General features: G+C 42.8%; 1 protein-coding gene across 4 annotated transcripts in view; it reads right to left on the reverse strand.

Annotated features, from left to right (window-relative positions):
• Positions 1–21,733, reverse strand: part of GRIA1 (glutamate ionotropic receptor AMPA type subunit 1) — a 302,961-nt gene that overhangs the window by 127,235 nt on the left and 153,993 nt on the right. For 3 of the 4 annotated variants that reach the window (XM_049647948.1, XM_049647945.1, XM_049647946.1), the window contains exons 3-5: positions 16,499–16,738; positions 13,382–13,566; positions 8,187–8,240 (exon numbers count right to left, since the gene is read on the reverse strand). In XM_049647948.1, coding sequence (XP_049503905.1) covers positions 8,187–8,240; positions 13,382–13,566; positions 16,499–16,738 — 479 coding nt within the window. The remainder of the gene's footprint in view (positions 1–8,186; positions 8,241–13,381; positions 13,567–16,498; positions 16,739–21,733) is intronic. The other variant, XM_049647949.1, reaches the window with a different exon arrangement.

Consider the following 21,733-nt stretch of genomic DNA (forward strand, 5'->3'; position numbering starts at 1 on the left):
TCCCTCAGATCAAGATCACACAGCTAGTAAGTGGGTGAGCCAAAATTCAAACCCAGTTTCAGGAGGAAAGGAGTTTATTTCTCAGTTTTGCTCAATCATAGTACCAGGCCTAAGAGTTGCAAAGGTTTCCCTGATTTGGGAAGAGATTAGAACACCTAATCTTTAGAATTAGAGAGATCTGAGTTCAAATTCCAGCATTAGCCACATAACTTTGGAAAAGTTCCTTTGGCAACTGGAACCTCTTTTTTCTGACTCATAAAGTGGGAATACAATCCACCTTTCTTGGAGGGACACAGAAACTCTCAATGGTCTCTAGAGTGGATTATTCTAGACCATGAGGTATGAGTGTGAAGAGTAACAGACTAGGCCTTGCCTGATGGAATACTTGGACCACATGGCAAATGAGGATCCTTTGGGATCTGGGATCAGAGGCCTCTGCAATGTCAGCCGTGATGATCATGAAGTACCCGTGTGTTCTCACTGTTACAAGAGAGTGAGGTGTAGGCAGCGGGAGGGAGTGAAGCCTGTAGGGAAGGGAAATGGGGAAGGTGCAGAAGGTCCCATCAGTGAAGAGAGACTCTGACAGGGACGCAGGGGGGCAGGAAAGAATGCTTCTGAGTCTCTTTCTTGGTCTCCATGTTTCTTTCTCTTACACACCACACACACACGCACACACACTGTGGAAACTAAAAGACCACAGTGGGGTGAATAAAGCATAAACAACAGAGCAAATGATTCCTCCAAATCCCAGTCCAGCTCTGTTTTTAACTTCTCTGTGACCTCAAGCAGGTCACTTCCCTTCTCTGGGCCTAAAGTGCCATTTGTAAAATGAAGGGCTGGCTGAGATGAGCTCCTAGGGACCCTTCAGTCCTAGCTCTCTTGGACTCTTCAAACCAGGGCAAAGGCATGTTCTTCACAGGACCACTGGCTACACAGATCCACTGTCATCCTTCCCTGACACCCCGCAGCCTGCAGAAGCCTCTCTAGCCTCTGACTGCCATGCTCTGGCAGCTCAGGTGGCCATTTATGGGGCTTGCATTACTATCCCACATTGTGTTTTTTCTCTCACATTCTTTAGAACTTTCATTACATGTGCCAATCGAGGTGGAAGACAAGGCCTTGTTCCTTCCAGGACAAAAGTCAAGCTGCATGATTCCTCTTGTATGAGCAGCTTCTCATATGAGCCCAGCACAGTGCTAGGCTTGAGGACATGCTCTGTCCACATTCGATGATCAGTTGGACGTCTTTCAGAAGCATGCACTGTAAGAAGGTGTTGAGGGAACAGAGAGGTGTCCAAGCTGGAGGAGCAAACACAAAGATCAAGCAGGGTAGGCTCCCAAGCACATGAAGGCTGCTTCTACAGCCTTCTACAGGCTTCTACGGAAGGGCAGTAGACATGTTCTCCAAGGCTTCCAAGAGACGAGGTGGTGCCAGAAGTGCTGAGAGGGTAGCATAGGGCAGACTGGGCTCCCTTCAAGGAAGACTTTAGAAACTTCAGAGCCCTTTGCAAAGAGAAAGAGCTGCCTCGGGGCAGTGAGTTCCCCATCGCTGGGTGTTATTCAAGCAGGAACCAGATGGATGGGCTTCTGTTAGAGATATTGTAGAGGAGATTCTGGCCCTTTATGGGAAGTGGATTAAAAGCCCTCTTAGGCCCATCTTTAGCTACTCATTTGCATAGTCATAACTATGTTCAGATTTCCTTCTCTGCTTCTTTTAGCATTTTGCATTCAAGGATTTTGCCTGTAATGCATGTGATGTGTGGGTACAAACATTGTTTATTTCCTGAACAGTATTTCATTTCACTCATTCATTCATTTGGTCAATTTTTAAAGAACACCTGTTATATGCAGTTCACTTTGCCAGGCACTGGGAATTCATCAGTGAACGAGGTAGACATACTTTTTCTTCTAGGAGCTTGAAGATAAGCAGGGAGGAAGACCTTATATAGCTGTGAGATAGCTGTGGATGAGATTTAGTCTGGGAGAGGGTTGAGGCCCTTCAAAGATAGCCCATGGTCCCCAGATATTAAATGTCTTTTTGTATACACTGATGATGATGGTAATGATGGTGATGATGATGATTATAGTGGTAATTACAAATACTTACTGAGTGCATATTTGGGCTATATATTACTATACACACTTTATAACATATTGTCTTGCTTGATTGTCATAATACCAATGAGGAGGTAGATAATATCACACTATTCCCTCTTTTACAGATGAGGCAATGAAAGTTCAGAAAGGTTAGGTAACTTGGCTAATGTTACACAGCTAATAAATATAAAGCCAGAACTTAAAAGTAGAACTGTTTGACCTCAAATCACCCTTCCCAACCACTGTATCACCTGCCTAAACAGAGGCTGTGGAAACCAAATGTGACCAGGTGGGGCACTGAGACAGCAGGAAGAGAGAACCAAAGAAAGTGCATTAAGGTTGGCTGTCTAGAAAGCGTAGTCAGATTTCTCAGCATAGGAGAACAAGGAGACTAAAGAACACTTCCTTCTCAGGACTGATAGCAGCACAGAGCTGGGAGCTTGGGTTAACCGCCCCATGGACCAAACCTTCCAACTCTAACACTTTACAGGAGTTAATATGCAATCACATGGAGAGAATGGTTGGCTGTGCTGATCCTCAAATATCCCACTAAGACCTGGGATGATCTGACCTCACTGTCTCTCCCTCAGCTTCCTTATGGACTAGAAATGATATTTAAAATGAAATTCCATCAGTGTATAATTAACAAGGTAGCCAATAGGAGCTTGAAAGCCTGAGTTTGACTTCCAGGTCTATTGTAGGCAAGATTTAAACTCAAGCCCTCTTGTCAAGAACCACCAGCCCCACCTTTGCTCCTTCCTTTCATTTCCCACCCTCAGCAGCCACACTGCACGGTACTAAGCACATGTACGTCAGAGCTCTTTGGTCCTGGAGGGGAAGCCCAGCTCCATCACTTTATAAACTTTGTGACTTTTGAAAATTCCCTGCTCTTTCTGAACCTCAGATTCTTCATCTAAAAATGGGGATAATATTATCAAGACCATGGTAAGGGTTTAGTCAATAACACATGTAAGTATTTCTCATAGCGCCTGGAGTGCAGCGATTCAATGGATTATAGTAGTTATTGCCAGTGTATTCATCAGGGGTTTTAGGAATTCTGGGTCAGTGGCTCCCAGTGGGTTGGCATCAGGCTAGCCTGGTTGTCCTATTCTTATTCCCATCTTACTAGGTTTTTGTCAGATTCCTGAGAGCCAGACAGACTCCATGGACTAGGTCCCTGCCTTCCTCCTCTGCAGCTCAGTCACATAATATATCTGAGCCTCAGTTCCCACATCTGTAAAATGTGGATGATAAATTCTACCTTGCTTACTCTACAGGAGTATTGTAACATTCAAGAGCCAGCAGTGTGATTCATAAGAAAATTTCACATAAACCATAACAGGTTGAAAATGGGAGGAATTGCTGTTACTGTTATTAACCCCCCAGGAGGTACCATATGGTCCATATTGAAAGAGAATCAACACCTTCAGTGTTTCTCAAACTGGAGTCTGCTGGACCCTTCGTAAATTCTCAGAGGCCTGCTAGTTCTCTATAGGCATTTTAAAATGTACTGTTTTGTTTCAATGAAACTCTAATCATCAATATTAATAATTTTGCAATTTGTCCCATGTTGTGAGTACTCGTTTTTACAATTCCAGTGATACCGAAACATTTATGTATTTGCTCAATGTTTCCCAAACTGGCTCTGCAGATGCATTGCAGGAGTCCACAGGCCCTCTGTTTTGAGAAATGCTAGTTTGGTCTAAGATTTGTTGCTGATGTGTCACAAAGGCAAAAGTTGTAACTCAGGAGGGCCCTGACAGGTAGATGTCTGCTTTGACCACAGTGTCAGAGCAGCGAATGAACATGGAGTCAGTACTGGGGTTTGGAGGAGGACAGACAGCCAGACTGGATAGCCTGGCTCTTTGGAGGGCTCCAGGGCCTAGGTGTTTCTTTAAGAAATAATGGCATAGCTCTCCAATTTCTGCAAGGTTCAAGTACACTTTATGGACATACCACTGCTCTAGAAATATAAATACACATCTATCCTATCATATATAAAATATGAATACATAAGCATATATGTGTGTGCGTATGTCTGTGTGTGTGTATGTCTGTGTGTGTGTGTGTATACACACACACACAGACATACACCCAATAAGTGACATACAGTTGGGCAGATTTAGTATATGTGGTAAGAATCTCCCACCTATGTAGAACATGTTCAACTCTCCAAAACATGGTGACATTCAGCATCATCTTTGATCAGCATCATTCCCATCTGGTCAGGAAACTGATGGCTGGAGAGTTACCCAAGATCACAGAGCCAGCTAATGGTGGTGTCTGGACAAAAAGCGGGGGTTGGGGGGTGGAAGGTTCATGCTATTTTTTTTTTAACTCCGTGTACATAAAGCTCTCCTCTCTAACCACAGTCTCCTTCCTTCCTCTCTTCCAGCAGCCCCCCAAAGCTGGCTATTTGAATCCCTCCAAAGTGATCTGTTAGAAAAATGCTGTTGGCTGCTTTAAAGCCCATGCATTCCATTTCTCTTGTGCAGAGAGAACTGTGAAATAAAAGTGTAGCTCCTCCTTTTGTTAAACCTTTCAAAAGCGTCCTTGGTTTCTAACTCTATAATTACACCCTAATCACAAACATTCTGAAGGAGGGGGTCAGTTCCATGCAGCAGCAGGCTAATTATGTGGCGGAATTTCTAAAAATTATCATCTTATAAATTGCGTTATTTCTCTGAAGGAGGAAGAAAAACACACACCACATACTCGCCTATGTTTCGAACTGAATTAATTAGTAATTTGAAGCCTAATTATCAACTAATCTATTGGAACATGTAAGTCTTTTGTATTTGGATGGTATATGCAATTTGCATCCTATTAGCTGGCAGTTGTAAGGATCTGAGAGCTCATTAGGTCAGAAGAAGAAGAATCCAGATCAGAAGGATACAGAAACCAAAGGGGCTGACTTGGTGATGCTGTGACCAAGGGGTCACTTGGCAACAGATGGAGGCTGGCAACTTAATTATCTGGGGTCTTTCGGTGGCTCTGAGGCCACTGATATGTAATTTCTATCTTACCCCAGACAGGTGATTATGCATGCCCGCACCACTGTTCTGTGTATTCTCAAGCAGCAGGGTGCCTGCACCTTGTGTACTGAGAGGCATCCTGGAGTAGTGCATAAGGCTTTGGATGCTGCTGGCTAACCTTGGTGGTAGGCCTAGCTATATTCCTGGCCCGCTGTGTGCCCCTGGCCATGCCACCTTGCTGGTTCTGTTTCTCTCCGAGCAAATGAGCTTTAGATGGCAATGACTTCCAAAGTCCCTTCTAGCCCTAAGGATCTGCGATTCGAGGGATGTCAAGGGTTTGCTTCATTACAAAGTCAGAAATTCCATCCTTGGAAATATCTTTTTTAGGGTGAGACTCTTGGTTCCTTAAAAGTCTCTAGACAGCCCACCCCCATTTAAAATGCAAATACCTCTGAGAAAAGTAGCATATTTAGCTATTAATGTCTGGGTCTAAATTAACCTATTTCAATAAGCCCTTCTTATTTCCAGTCCTGTGTCTGAAATATTGGAGCAGCCAAGGCAAGGGAGTTTTGAAGGGAAAGAGGTTTAGGCAGGGACCTGTTTGAAAATGGAGATCAGGTCAGGAAGAATAAAAGGGGCACCTGGGTGGATCAGTTGGTTAATTGTCTGGCTCTTGATTTCAGCTCAGGTCATGATTTCATGGTTCATGACTTTGAGCCCTGCATCAGGCTCTGTGCTGACAGTGCAGAGCCTGCTTGAAATTCTCTCTCTCTTTCTCTTTCTGCCCCTACCCCACCTGCACTCTCTCTCAAAAATAAATAAGTAGACATTTTTAAAACAAACAAACAAACAAAAAAGAATAGCAGAACTGAAGGCCCAGGCAGGATACTGTGGCACCATTTTTAGATTCTGCAATTTTGCCCTTTACCTACAGCCAGACCCTGTGCCATTGTTCTACTAATGACCTTTGTTCCAGAAATAACTAGAAAATAGCAATCTTTTGTGCCATTAATAATTAATAGTACTCACAGAAATGATACAAAATAATGTGCCTAAAACTAACATGATACACTTTGTTATAGATAAAAAGTTAAAAATCACATCTTAATAGAAACAGAAAATTACAAAGACAAGCCGGGATAATAAGCGAACTTTGTAGAAAAAAACTACATTGGGAAAAACAGATAATTGCTCATACTGTCACATGGCAAAACGTGTTATTGATTAAAATATTTTAATCAGTATAAAAACTTATTGACTTGATGGGAAATATATCCACTTTGGAAAATAATTTTTGGAGTTTCTCAAGATGTTAAACAGAGTTACTATATAACCCAGCAATTCCACTCCTAGGTATACGCTCAAGGGAAAAACTTGTACCTTATTCATAATTCAAATTCATAATTCCCAAAGCTGTGGCGTTATTCATAATAGTTAAAAAGTGAAAAACATCCAAATGTTTAGCAACAAATGAATGGATAAACAAAATGCAATATATCCACATAACAGAATATTATTCGGTAATGAACAGGAGTGAAGTATTATATGTGCTACAATATGGATGAACTTTGAAGTCATTATGCTAAGTGAAAGAAGCATGTCACAAAAGACCAAATACTGTATGATTCCATTTCTATGCAATGTCCAGAATATGCAAATACTTAAAAAGTAGATTGCTAGTTGGCTAGGGCTGGGAGATTTGGAGGGCAATGGGGAGCAAGTGCTAATTGGTATAGGGTTTCTTTTTTGGGATGATGAAAAAGTCTTTGTTTTTTTTTTAACATTTATTTATTTTTTTGAGACAGAGACAGAGCATGAATGGGGGAGGGTCAGAGAGAGAGGGAAACACAGAATCTGAAACAGGCTCCAGGCTCCGAGCTGTCAGCACAGAGCCTGATGTGGGGCTCGAACTCACAGGCCGTGAGATCGTGACCTGAGCCGAAGTTGGACGTTCAACCGACTGAGCCACCCAGGTGCCCCTGATGAAAAAGTTTTAAATTTAGATTTGGGTGAAAAGTTTTAAAGTTAGATCTATAATTCTGTGAATATACTAAAAAGCGATGAATTATATACTTTACATGGACACATAGTATGGTATATGAATTACATCTTCTTAAAGCTCTTTCAAAAATGGGCCCAGGGCACCTGGGTGCCTCAGTCAGTTAAGCGGCTGACTTCAGCTCAGGTCATGATCTCACAGTTCGTGAGTTCAAGCCCCGTGTCAGGCTCTGTGCTGGCAGCTCGGAGCCTGGAGCCTGCTTCGGATTCTGTGTCTCCCTCTCTCTCTGACCCTCCCCTGCTTATGCTCTGTCTCTCTCTGTCTCAAAAATAATTAAAAAAAAACATTTAAAAAAATAAAATAAAACATGGGACTAAAAGCAAAATGAAATTATGTTTGGTTTTGGATAAAATTCCAGAAGAATCAAACTTCATAATAAAGAACAAAGGTGTATGGTCAAAACATGACCTAGGAAGAATAGAATTGCCAGAAATCATGGCCACAAAAGAAAACTCATAATGGCATGTTGTTATTAAGTAAAATTTAGTATGAATAAAAATTATTTGATGAATCAAATCTTCATAACATTGAAAATAATCGTGCCCAATAAAAAGAACTTCAAATATATTAAAATGAAAACATTTCTTAAAAAGACAGGCTTAATCTATACCACCTAGAAAAGGGAATAAAAAAATGAAATTGACATAATATCAATCATGTTGGAAAACTGCTTCCAGTTAAAGATTTGTCAATAGTAGTATAATTGTGATTTTAATGTTTATTTATAAACAGTAAAACTGTCACTGGTGTCAAAATAAAGGATCAAAAACAGTGGGGTGGAAGCATCTTGTATCATTCAAAGATGTGGTGGTTTTGTCCTTATTGTCAAGGGGCAGAGCTCATTAAATCTGCAATTGTGATGACTGTCTCTTCCAAGGAAGGTTAGAAGTTTACCAATAGTGTGTGGATGTGGAGGGGAAAAGGTAAACTTAGTATTGCAGCTCTGAATTGCCCTCTCCAATCATGCAGTTCCCATCATCCGGGGATCACAGAAGCAAGCTAGGGCCCAAATGTGCAAAGACATATAAGCTGAGAGCCTGAGTATACTGTACTCACCAGATTTGCAAGGATGTAGTGGTAGCCGATGCCATTCTTCTCCAGCTTGATAATCTACGAAACAGCAGGAAGGGATTCATCAATCAGATTAGCAATTAATGCTACAGCAATAATAATAGCAGCTAACATTAACTGAATGCTTACAATGTACTGAAACTACAATATCACAAACATCCAATGATGGTGGCATTATTGATATACTCGTTTTACAGATGGAGAATTGAGGCATAGAGAGGTTAAATAAATTCCCTAAGGCTACCCAGCTATTAAGCGGCAGATGCAGAATACAAAATCAGCTTTGTCTGATACCAGTGGTGGGGCAGTGTTATTATAACCCCCCAAATTCAGACGAAATGCTCATTTCACTTCTTCTTCCATAAAGCCTTTCCCTAGATGGAGGTTATTTTCTTGTAAGAATCTTATGCTGTGTTGAATTTCCCGTCACTGTCATGACAATATCTGCTCCTTGGATGGACAGATGGGTGTAGGTGGACGGTCAGATGAATAGGTTCTTGACCTTGAACTCCTTGCATGAACCATATTCAGATCTCAGTCCCTTCTTTCCCTGAATATTATGCCTTCTTCCCTAAACCAGTTGAGGACCCAGACATTAACTGACCACTCAACCTGGAAGCTGGAAGGGAATGTCAGGGTCATCTGGTCTAATCTTTGACTATACAGAGTGTAAGTTAGACCTAGAAAGGGGAAATTATTTGCCCAGATCCTGTAGTAGTCAGGTAGTTGTGTTAGGATAGGAACCTGACTGTTGTGAGTCTTTGTACAAACACCTGATTGTGGTTAATCGTTAAGAGCCAGGGTCCCCCCAAACCCTTCCATCCTGAATGTGCAAACTATTTGTAATCATGGTGGTGGTGGTGGGGAATTTTTGTGGAAAGAATTATCCAGAGGTTTTCTCGGGCAGCCAGACATACTACCCAGTGAGGGATAGCTAAGACCAGGTCTTGGTTTAGCCCAAGCTCAGCCTGCAAGTTAACTTGATCTATTTCTTTATTTTTTAATCACGGAATTGGGGTTAGAACATTCTGCTCAGTTCCTCTCCTGCACTGTTACAAGAAGGCATAAAACATATGAGAAGCACTTGGGCTTCTTGTCTAACTGAATAAATTTTCAAGGTTATTAAAATCCACATTCAGACATCTACTTAATTGGATGTATGTGCATAGCGCCTCACATATTTTTTTTTTTTATGTTGGGAATAATTAAATGCAAGCACACACAATGAATGCTCTGAAACAGTAGATAGATTGTGAAATTCCAGACCATGGAGCTCAAATACTATTGGGATGATAGTTTTATTAATAATTTTTCATTACTTTTCCATCTTCTTGTCAAACGGTTTGCTACCCTTTCAACAATAAGATGCCTTCATCAAAAACCTGTTCAGCTTCTAGTAAACACAAAACAGGCAAATAAAAGATATTTGACAGCCTACCACATTTAGGCATTGGATAAGAATAGCCTCTGCAAGATGAAATTACCAATTGAAACATAAGCAACAGATGATAATTGATGACTACTGATTGATAAAAATTAGTAATTTCATATGGTTCAACATATTACCAACCTTTCCACCCATTTATTCACCTACCTACCCATTGCTCTATCTTCCCTCCTTTCCTGCCTTCCTTTCACAAACATTTATTAAATGCTTACTATGTACCAAGCACTGCGCTGCAGACAGCGTGGGAAGTGAGTCACACTTGGTACTTGCCCTTCCGGAGGTCCCACTTTACTGGAAGGAAACCCACAGTAAATAGATGAAGAGGTGAATGCCCCCAGCTTACAAACTGAAACAGGTGTTATGAGGGTAATGTATAATTTCACTTGGAGCCCATAGCCTTGCTGACCCCATTCTTTCAAAGCTCATTTCCACTGTATTGCCTTAATTCATAATCTTTGTGTCTGGAATGTCCTTTCCCATTCTCTCTGATTATTCATCACCTTTATGGCTGAGCTCTAATCCCAGCTACTCTGTATAACCTTCTCTGATTAATTAATCCAACCAAGAGATATTTATTGAACATGGACGATATGCCAAGCACTATGCTATGTGCGGGGGCCAACCTATGAATACGAGAGGCAAGGTCCTCGTGACCTCAAGAAGCTGAGCTGATGTTTTAGTAGGGATACAGATGGTAAATATATAAACAGATAAGTGAACAAGATTTCAGCACGTTAGAAGCACTACAAAGACAGTAAAACAGGGTGATGTGATGGATGGCCTAATCCTGGTGTCTCTCATCTCTCATTCTGAACTTAATGATTGCACTATATAATTTGGTGTCTAATATATTGAAAAAGCATTATATTCTAATAACCCAATTCCTTGCTCACAAACCTTCTCTGATTCTTGACTGTCTACAGAATAAACGCCAAACTCCTTAGAATGCTTTCCAAAGATAGTCACGATCGTGTGTTCATCCTTCTGTCACTGTCTCCCGGTAGGCACTCAGCATCCTTCACCTGGCTTATTAAATCATCCCTGCAACCTCAGCCCTCACATGCCCTCTGGGCCTCCCTATATGCCCTCCTTTCCAACTTAATGGCTTTTATCCAGCCAATGTCTACCTATAAATATTCAGACCTATCTCACATTTGGGATCTTTCCTTAGAGCCTTCATTGATTCCCTCTTCTTTCCGTGTACTCAAAAAAATATTTATTGACTACCTACAACATACCAAGCACCGTTCAAGGCACCATGGATACCACAAGGAAGAAAATGAAACAAAAATCCTTGCCCTCCTAATGCTGATATTCTAGTTGGGAGCCTGGAGACAGATAGGCAATTCCCCACTTGGAATTTAAATCACTATCTCCCTCTTTAGGTTAGGCAGGACGTTTGTATTGGACCGAAAAGATCCCAATTCGAATGCTCAATGCCAAGCTGTCAGACTGCCAGCCGTTATTAGTTGCAAGCTCGAGACTCACCATTGTCACTAACTAGCTGTCTGAACCTAAGGCAAATCAACCAACGTGACCATTAGTTATCCCATCTGTAAAATGTGAATGCACGCAGTAAACCGAATGATCTGTAAGATCCTTTCAGCTCTTTGGTCTTGCTTTTTCAGAACAGAAGAATCTAACGGTTGAGTTAATATACTATACCCTAAAATGCCCACATAAACAAGTCACTTCCTTACAAAACAAGTTTGTCTTTTGACACGGGAGGTAGTTATAAACAGCAGAGGCTGAAACATAATATTTTGGGGAAAGTTGGGCCTTATAACCAGACTGAGATGGGTTTGACTCCCCGCTTTTCTTATATGCTAGCTGTGAAATCCCAGGCAAGTATAGTCCCTTGTTTCTTCATTTAGAAAATAGGGGAACTGATAGAAGCAGTTTTATAGAGTTGATATGAGGATGAGGTGGCATTATGCATGGAAAGGGCTTGGCATGGTGTCTGGAATGTGGCAAGTGCTCAGAAAATAGTGGCACCAGCTATTGTCTTTATAACAACAGAGGACAAGTTATCAGTCTATTAAGAATACCTAATTAACATTCAGCACTTCTCCCAACTCCTATTTCTCCAATCTTTTTATCAGCTTTGTAGAACAGGGGCCATCATCCTCTTTTACAGATGAGGACACTTATGCCCAAAGAGGGAAATGACTCAAGAAGGCAGTACTAGCTGGTGCTATAAAAAGCAAAACTAGGCAAATGCTTACATATGTCACTCTTTGTGGGGCAGGCTCTCTTCTAGGTATTTTACACTTGATCTTAGCCAAAAGGCCGAGAAGCGATCTCTTCTAGGTATTTTACATGACTAGATTCTTTTCACTCTCACAGGAGCCCTCTGAAAGAAGCTATAATTATTACTGTGCCCATTTCACAGATCAGGAATCCAAGGCACGGATGAAAAACCCGGCCCAAGACCCCATTGCTAGTAAATACTAGAGCTGGGTTCTATCTCCAAGCCACTCTGTCTCCAGGGTCCCTCTGCTTAACCATTTTCCTATACTGATTCATTTAACCAGCTTTCAAATCCCTTGACTCCAACCTGGGGAACTCCCATCTCATGGAAACAATTTTTGCTGGCTTCTCTTTCCAAGAGGGGAGGCCAGATCCACCCTTTGTAGAGCAGACTACATAATTAATGCCTTAAACAATCCCCGAGTTTTAAAATCTCCTCTGTTCTGTTGCTGAGGCCTCTGAGTGATTGCTGAGCTGGCAGCAAGACTCCTGGTGGGGGTCCCAGGGTCTTGAAAGGCCATCAACAAGCTCTGTCATATTGTCAAGTACCTAAAACTATTATCTTTATCTACTTTCTTGCTATCTCACCTGCATACACTGGTGTCATTCAAAAAGATAGGAGACTGACACAGAGGCCTGTTACTTGTACAGTGGGTACATGCTCCAGCTCTGATGATGGTGAGAACCATGGTTTAGAGACCTCTGGCTAAAAGCGGTTGAAGTTACAGTGCCCTTTCCCAGAATGTACCATCAATAGACTTCTCAGACACATGGGTGTGTTCAAGGAAACAGGAAGAAGAGAAGTGCTTCCTGCTGCTTTGGACTCTTAAGACAGGTCAGTGGGCCAAATGAATGAGATGCTGATGGCTAGACCAGGGAGTGACAGAACCCAGAGCTAAACCCAGGAATCTGGCTCTCCAGGCTGTGTTCCCCATGTTCACGAGATCTAAAGTGCAACATAATCTCCCTTCTACCATAAAGGGAAACAAGGGGGTAAGTTTTTGGTCAACTGATCTGAGAACAACTTGAAGGCCTACTGTCAAGTCTCTCATTGTTTGTGCTATTTCATAAAAGTTCAGAATGAGGGGCGCTTGGGTGGCTCAGTCGGTTAAGCCTCTGACTTCCGCTCAGGTCGTGATCTAGCTGTTCGTGAGTTCAAGCTCCGCGTCGGGCTCTGTGCTGACAGCTCAGAGCCTGGAGCCTGCTTCCGATTCTGTGTCTCTCTCCCTCTCTCTCTCTGCCCTTTCCCCACTCACACACACACACACACACACACACACACACACACTCTCTCTCTCAAAAAAATAAACACTAAAAATTTTTTTTAAAATTCAGAATTAAAATTTATAAATTACGGAATACGAGGAAGTCACCTATCTCATCTAATCAAGAGCTCTCTTTGTCACATTCAAGGCAGAAGGCCATCCAGCCCATTCTTAAACCATTGACCTCACCCACTCTGAGCCTTTGCTCCTCTTACTACCTGGCCCAAGATAGCGTTGAGACGTTCTGATTCACAGTCCACCACCACCAGCCGCTCCTTTTTCTTTTCCAGGTCCTGAAAGAGCATCCGGTATCCCTCCTCTGTGGTTGTCAAAATGTTGACCGCTGTCACCTGCCAGTTCTTCTCAGCAGCTGTGTCCAGTACTTTCTGCAGGACGGACAAACCTGGAAATTGGGTAAGACAAGAGAAGTGGCAATCAGGATACACAGGTACCACCCCGCCTCCACTCAGCACCCACCTCCCTTGTCTCCCCCAACCTGACTCGTCCACCAAACTCAGCTCCAGCTTTCTCTCACTGTGCAAGTCTGAGCTCACTGAAGGCAGGCAGTGGGTCTCTTTTGTGCTTCTGTTTCCAGAACTTAGCAGTCAGTGTGATTAAAATAGAACCCAAGGCTCAAATCCTCATGCTACATACAATATACTGGTTAAACGGCCTCGCACAGACTACCTCGCTTCTTCAAACTTTAGTTTTTTTTAAGGGCAAAACGGTGATGTTAAAAATTCCTACCTCAGTGTCATCATGAGTGTTAAATGAAAATGTATGATACATGGCAAGGATTTTAGAAATATTAATTATTATTGGGCATTTAGTAGCTGCTTATTAAATGTGCCAACCCAGTATCTAAATAGGCACCTAATAACTGTAAATTCATGAATATTTGATATGTATCAATACCTAATACTTTGCCTTTTACATAGTAGGTATTCAATCAGTGGGTACTGAATTAAATTATTCTCTTCTGATTTATAGTTAAAGGACAGAGGAGCCTGTTACTCAATGCTACTTTGTTTCACCTTTAAGACATAAATGGTGTCTTAGTTTAGTACTGCTGCTGTAACAAATCACCTCAAACTTAGCGGTCTAAAACAACACACATTTATCATCTTATATTGACACAGGTCAGTTTGAAGTGAATCTTCTTGAGCTAAAATCAAGGTGTGGATGGGGCTACGTTTGCGTTCTGGAGGTTCTACGGGAGAACATTTTCTCACCTTTCCAACTTCTAGAGGCTGCTCCCATTCCTTGGTTTATGGCCCCTTCCGACTTCAAAACCAGCAGTGACTGGTCAAGCCTGTCACACATCACCCTCTCACACTGACTTTCCTGCCTCCACCTTCCCCATTTGAGAGCCCCTGTGATTATACTAGGCCCACATGAATAATCCAAGATAATCTCTCTGAGGTCAGTGGATGAACAACATATATCCCATCTGTAACCTTAATCCCTCTTGCCATCTAATAGAACATATTTAAGGTTGCCCAAATTCTCAGAGTATAGGCATCTTTGGAGGGGAAGATGGAAGTCAATTTCTTGCCTACTTTAGATGGTTATTTCACTCTTGCATTACTCCTCAGTCTTTTGTGCGTACATCATTTCTGTCTCCCTGTAACACTGCTAATCCCTCCTGCAGTGACCAATATGGTGCCTGGCCTTAAGAATCATCTACAGATTGATTGGTTTGTTACGCCTTCTTGTCGCTGTTTCCTTTTTCAGTACAAGTTGTTTGGTGTGCTTAAGCCTCACATTTACTGAAAACGTACTACGTGTGTGGTGCCATTCTACTAGCTTTCTTGTTTTCAGTTTACTTAATCCTGTGAGATACATATCATTATTATCACCATTGCACCACAGATGTGAAAACCGAGGCTCAGAGAGATTTAGTCATTGGCCCAAGGTCACATAGCTAGCAAATGGCAGAGCTCTGAGCTCAGAGTTCTGAGACAGGCAGAGTCCAGTCACGAGCCTGGGTGCTTCTGCCAACCCAGAGGGGACTCTCTATAATCAAAATTATATTTTTATGGATTTGGGGAAGTAGGTTTGCCCCTTCCAGGCCTCAAGCTTCAGTAGGCTGTGGGCTGTCATGAAATATCCCTTCTGCAGGCAATCCTCCCAATGACTGCTGTTTGAGAAGGGAAATCCTCAAAATGAGGAGAATCGAGGGAAAATTGAAGAAAACAGAATGTTTCTGGGTCTCTTCTGCTAGTTCCTCCTCATTGAATAATGTCTGCCTAACACTGCCCAAAACACAGTCTCACAAGCCATTGTTCTACTCAAAAGTCTCGTAAGCCTTCCTACAGGAACCTCTTGCAAAACCTCCCTTTCACTCAGGGCAAAACTACCCTTCCTCAGTTTCCACACCTTGCACAATCCATTTATTTATTTATGCCAATAATGACTAGGTTCTGAAGACCATTTAATATATAAGGGAAAGGCAGGAGAGTATAATACAACCACCACAGGTATCAGAAAAAAAAAGAAAAAGTTCCCATTTAAGGATTAGGGGATAGAGAAGCAGTGTTTGAGCAGCTGCAAAAGAGAGGAAGGATTCGCATATGTAGATCTGGGAAAGGAGGTGCATTCCAGAAAAGAGGAACAGCATGAGGAAAGATGCAGAGAAGAAAAGGGCATAGGAAACATTTGGAAAATGTGACGTAAAATTCAAAATGAAAGTGGGAGCAGAACTAGAAGGGCCTGGAGGGGTGATGGTGATGATGGTGATGATGATGATGGCAGTTAATAAGTATGGAGGATTCTGAGCACTTGTATCCTAGGCACTGACAGGAACTTTCTAGTCACCCCATGCAATCCTCACAGCAACTTTAGGAGGTAGAGATTAGGTTCATCTTATGACAGAGATGAGGGAATGAAGGCATAGAAAATTTTATCCCCAACTCATTCTGAATTTAAACCCAAACTGAGGCAGAGAGAGCTTGTGCAAAGACAAACAGTGGGAGAGGAGGGGACACAGAATTTAGATTCAGGTTTGTCTGACTCTAGAGTCTGTGCTCCTAACACCTACACCATAAGTCATGAGCCATTCAATGGAGGCCCTTGGGCTTTGAGCCTGGACTCAGGAGCCATGGAAGCTTGGCGAGCTGTAGAGTGACATGGTGTGTTAAGAGAATTACTCTCTCAGAGGATGTGTTTCCACACTGTGAGTTGGGAATTAGCCATGAGCAATCAGTCCATAGAAATAAAGAATTTCTGGATCATTCCTCCCTTGCTTTTCAATGAGGCAGGGAGGCATCATTCTCCTTCCTCTGGCAATTTTCTCTCCAATCTCAACAGTCTCCCTCCCCTAACCCTTGGCTTACCCCGGTCTGCATCATAAATGTAGATGAATTTCTGCCACTTGTAATGGTCGATGATGCTGATAAGAGCATCCTGCAGCTCAGGGCGTAGCTGAAGGACAAACTGATTGGAGGTGTCAACGGGGAAGCTCGGTGTGATGAAGCAGACGTGGAGGGCCCCACAGAAGGAGGTCAGCATGTTGACAGTTCTCCGTTCATAAAACCCAAAGATGGCGTAGACTCCTTTAGAGAACTGGGAACAGACTGGAGGAGGAGAAGAGAAGGATTAATAGAAGATGCTGCAAGGAAACTGGCAGATGGTTCCCAAACTAATCCATCCACTGGTTCATCCATCCCAACTCATCATTCTTCCATTCATCTATCATCTGGCCATCCACCCATCCAACCAATCTATCCATGCGTCCTTCTAACCTACCAGTCTGTCCAACTGCCTTCCTATGTTACATGTCTATGCATCCCACTCACCCAACCATCTGTTTAATCCACATGTCTATCAGTCTCATCCAATGTTTAGAAGGTCCCAATTCTAAGCCAGACGTTGCCATGCTTATTAATGATAAATATACTAAACCATTTTCATATGTTCTCTCTTATGTTCTCTTCATATGTTCTCATTTTTATATGTCTCTTTATCTCTGCAATGGTCTTCTTAATGTAGAAGAGGGAAGACTGAATCATTTTTAAAAGGGAAAAACTAAGGCTCAGAAAGTTAGTGAACATGTCCAAGATGGCACATCTAGGCCATATCTGAGTTGGGTAGGTATCTTAACCCCCATCCAGTCATCTTTCTATGACACTGCCCATCGTGTTAAGGCAAAGCATTAAAAGTTGCTACAGAATCAAGGAGTTCTGCCAGCTTGCTGCAGATCCATGTTGAAGAAAACAAGTATTGATGTTCTCAGTTTACCCTTAGCTTGTGGTATACATTTCTTTGCCAGTGTTCACTTTGTGTTTGTACATCCTGCTAGTTGACTTTTCAGACCCCCCCAGTGTATCAGACATAGTAACAGCTTAACTGTATGAACACCCCCATGGGAGCCATTTTGCAAGGACCCAGTCCTGGATTCTGCTTTATTACACTGCTGGTTAGAAGATAAAGTTTAAAAACTAAAGTCATAGGGCCAAACACCAGGTTGGTTAGCTACTAAACTCATTTTAATATGGGATACAGGATGGTTTCATACTCTTCACCCCAGTTGGGTAGGTGACCAACCCTAAAGCTATCTCCCATGCCTGAAATTACCCTCCAAATATGGATGGTGAGGCAGATGAGTCATCCTCAATCACAGTAGTCGTATTTTAGGGTACCTTGCCGTCCTTTCACATATATTAGTCTATCTAGTTCTCATTATAACCCTGGGACTTTGGCATTATCAGTGCTTTTTTTTTTTTTTTTTTTTTTTTTTTTTAAGATGAAAAGCTGATGCTCTTAGATCTGTTGTTCTCTTTAACACATCGTCTGCTTCCATGACCCTGCAGTACCTTGTATGTGGGGTCTCAAATTATGCTGTATAAGCATCGCCCAAATGTGTTCCATAAAACCTTATTCAACAAAATGCTCCTTAAAAAAGAAAAGGCATCTTTGGTCAAATAAACTTGGGAAATGGTGCTCACCTTGTCCGCATTTTGGAGGTGCGAGTTGCACTCTAGTTACATAAAAGATTGTGAGGGATCCTGCTCAACTTTAACCCAGATCTTGTCAAGTCTGTATGTCCCCAGGATCCTTTGTTGGTGAATACTTTTAACATGTTATTGAAGATCGTCTGGTCTATGCTGCACTAAAGAATGCAACTCACCACCAGTACCCAGTTGCCTATTGTGAGTCTTAGTTCTGATTCAGTCCCTGGAGCTAATGGGCTTGAAAGTTCATCTCTTAAAGATTGCAACTGAACTGTATGAGTCATGTGTCTGATCCCCACTGAAAACCAGAATACTGTCTCCAGGAAACCGGGTAGGAACACATTAACATCTGCTTGCATACCTGTAGTTACTGGGCACTCAGTACCTCTCAAGGTGCCCAGTTCCTGACTGATAACTCTTTGAGACCAGAGGCTCATGGAATATCTTCTCTGAACCCATATTCCATGGCCCTCCCAGTATCTGAAGGGAGTTCTCATGGACTCTAGGCTTATGGCTTCTGGTTTTCAGCAAATCCCTTCGCCCCCGCCGAAGCAAGAGGTATCTTTTTAATTAACTAAACCCAAAACCAAATCAACACAAAACTAACAAAACAAAATTTCCCTTCCTTGTGCAAAACCTCTCACGAGTTTTGAGGTTTCCCACTGCACACAAGAAACATCTGACTGTAACTCAGAGCCTGAATAACTGGCCCCTCAGAACCTTCCTGCCTTATACACCTCTCCCTGCTCCCTGCTCTAGCTGCATGGGCCTTGGTTCTATTCCCCGGGGCTCTGAGCTTACTCTGCCCTGGACTCAGCAGCACCTGCTCCCTTCCTCTATCTGCAGGGCTCGGCCCTAACTCTTTGCAAAGATCACTCCTTTTCTGCAGTTGCCTTTCAGGTCAGATCTCACCCCCCAGAATGGGCCTTCCTTCATCATCTCTTCTCAGTAGTGACCCCAGCCTCCCCACACCTGCCTATAAGTCTCTGTCACATCACCCTGCCTTATTTCAGTCTTTCTTATTATTTGAAATCTTTGCCTTTTTCTTTGCTTGTTTATAGTTGTGGCTGCTTGGGTCAATGTTAATCCCTGAAAACGGGGGTCTCACTTGTGCCCCAGAGCCAGCAGAGTGCCCGGGACAGGGAAGGGCTTAATAAGTATTTGTTGAATGGAGGAAATAATGAATGAATGACAGATGCTTGACGAGAGGGTCCACAGGACGGGCTATGAAGGGGAGCTGGGCCCGAACAGAGATGACTGTTGACTCACTCTGGACCCTCCTGCCCCTGTAAAGTAGTTGTTTATTCTTTCCCACTCATAAGATTTTCTCTTCCACCCTAATGAGGACAATCTATCTGTTCCCAGCAGACAATAGGTACTGTCTTTAAATATCTATTGTAATTGCCAGAATCAAGATTTCCATAAATATGGATTTCCCCACCAGGAAGTGTACATTGTGTATTATTCTCCCTATGTTAAATATAGATTTGTCAAAAAGCACAATCCATCTTACTGAGTGAAATGGATAGAGGGAGCACATAAACCCGTTAGCATATTATAATATGCTCTGTATGGTATTTTTAGGATTTCTTCTCCCCCTGCTGCAATGAAATATTATCCTGTGGGATATAAATCTTATGTTCCAGATCTATTCCCTCGCGTCATCCACTTGGATTCACACCTTTAGTTGGGCCTCTGGGGCCCTCGTGGCTGGTGTTTCTTGCTAGAATTTAGAAGCAAAGGAGGGAATGGAGGTGCAAGAAATAGGAGTGGGAGCACACGATCAGATCCTTAGATACACAAGAGGCTGGGAGTTTTCCCCCTCAAATTAATCTCCCAATTTTCCTTTTTCAAATTTATCTTCTCTTAAACTGAGTGCTTTATCCTCTAAGGCTAAGAGGGTACACTTACCCACTGCTCCCTAAAATAGCTTGGCTTGGAGGTAGCCTGGCCTGGATTTACCTGACTGGACCTGGGCCACAGAGCTGCTCGGTACCTGAACTTCAAGCTAGCTTCTCATCTTAGCCAAGCAGGAACAGCCACACAGAGAGAGAGACAGACAGAGACAGAGACAGAGAGAGAGACAGAGAGAAAGATACAGAGACAGAGACAGAGAGTCAGAGACAGGCAGGGAGATGGAAAGAGAGAGAAAGAGAGAGAGAGAGTGTAAGACAGAGATAGAGAGAGACAGAGAGAGAGACAGAGAGAGATAGAGACAGAGAGACAGATGAAAGAGATAGAGACAGCGAGTCAGAGACAGGCAGGGAGATGGAAAGAGAGAGAGACAGAAAGAGAGAGAGAGAGAGACAGAGAGGCACTCTGTAGGCCCAAGGCCTACAACAATGCAGTCAATGGCTAAATATCGTGAAATATAATTGGTAGTTGTAGGGCATTTCTTTGAATCTGTCATAGTAAATACTCAATCAGAAGAGAAAAAGTAGTCTTACAAGAAAAGTAGTAAACTAGATGCCAGAAGACCTGGAGGAGCCTCTTTTTGGTTTTATCATAACACATTACTCTTGTGACCTTGAGTAAATCCCACGTTTTCCCTGGGTTTCAGTTTTCCCATCTGTAAAATGATGGTTTGAACTGTCATATGTAACATCCCTTCAGGCTCCAATATCCTAGATGCTAGTCTAATTCGTTCAAATATGTTTACTGATTGACAAGACTTGAGTTATTTGCTGGCCAAACTTTTAGCAACCTCCAGTGTACTTTTCCAACCCCCAGAAGCAGTTAAAGGCTTGGATTTGATTGCAACAAACCCCCAGCACTAAATCTAGATGCATCCACAGTCTTGAGTTCTATGCAGGATGCAATTTTAACCCGCTGTCTGGGGGATAATCAGAAAGGGGGCTGGAGGTGGAGATGGTAAGTCAGGCACCACAGGCAGGAGGAAGAGATGGGAACATTCTGAAGCGGCATCAGAACTCCGCTGGTGTTGAATCAGAGCAGGCTGGACTCTGTGTGGAACCATCCACTCAAGACAGCAGTGGCGTGTAAAATGCCTGTGGTGGCAGTAATTAGGAGCCGGCACTCGAGCACCTACAAGGACATTCCCTTCCATTGGCTCCCTTCAGCCTATGAGGTAGGCTACAATTAGTAAAGTGAGGTCCAGGACCGGTGCAAGGCACGGCTGTGATCTCAACTCCACCAGTGGGGGCGTAGAGCTTGAGTTCTTTACCTCTGTGATATGCCTCCCTCTGTCCCCAGAAATTTGGGTAAAAAACAGTCTTGGTACCTGAGTCACCTGCAGTGTCTAGAAAATCCTCTCATTTAATGCTGCCTTTCTCTGATACTGCCTAAAGGTGCATTTACTGCATTCAGGTCCATTGATGTTAAAATAACACAAAAAAATAACTGGGGGTGTGTTTCATGGCAAAGCATATATGCACATGTCTGTCCTTCTTCCGGCCCGCCCATCAGTCCATTCGCCTACCCATCTACCCCTCGACATCTAACGCCCACCACTCACTGGGTACTCGAGGTGCAGTGGCACGCGAAGTAAGCCCTGACCTTGAGGACTGTCATCTGGGCAGCGGGACAGCCTGACAGCAAAGTAGGTGGTACGGCTTCAGTATAAGTGCTGTGGCAGGGGTGACTTCGGGGTTCAGGAAG

Source organism: Panthera uncia (assembly GCF_023721935.1).
Source record: "Panthera uncia isolate 11264 chromosome A1 unlocalized genomic scaffold, Puncia_PCG_1.0 HiC_scaffold_17, whole genome shotgun sequence".
NCBI lineage: Eukaryota > Metazoa > Chordata > Mammalia > Carnivora > Felidae > Panthera > Panthera uncia.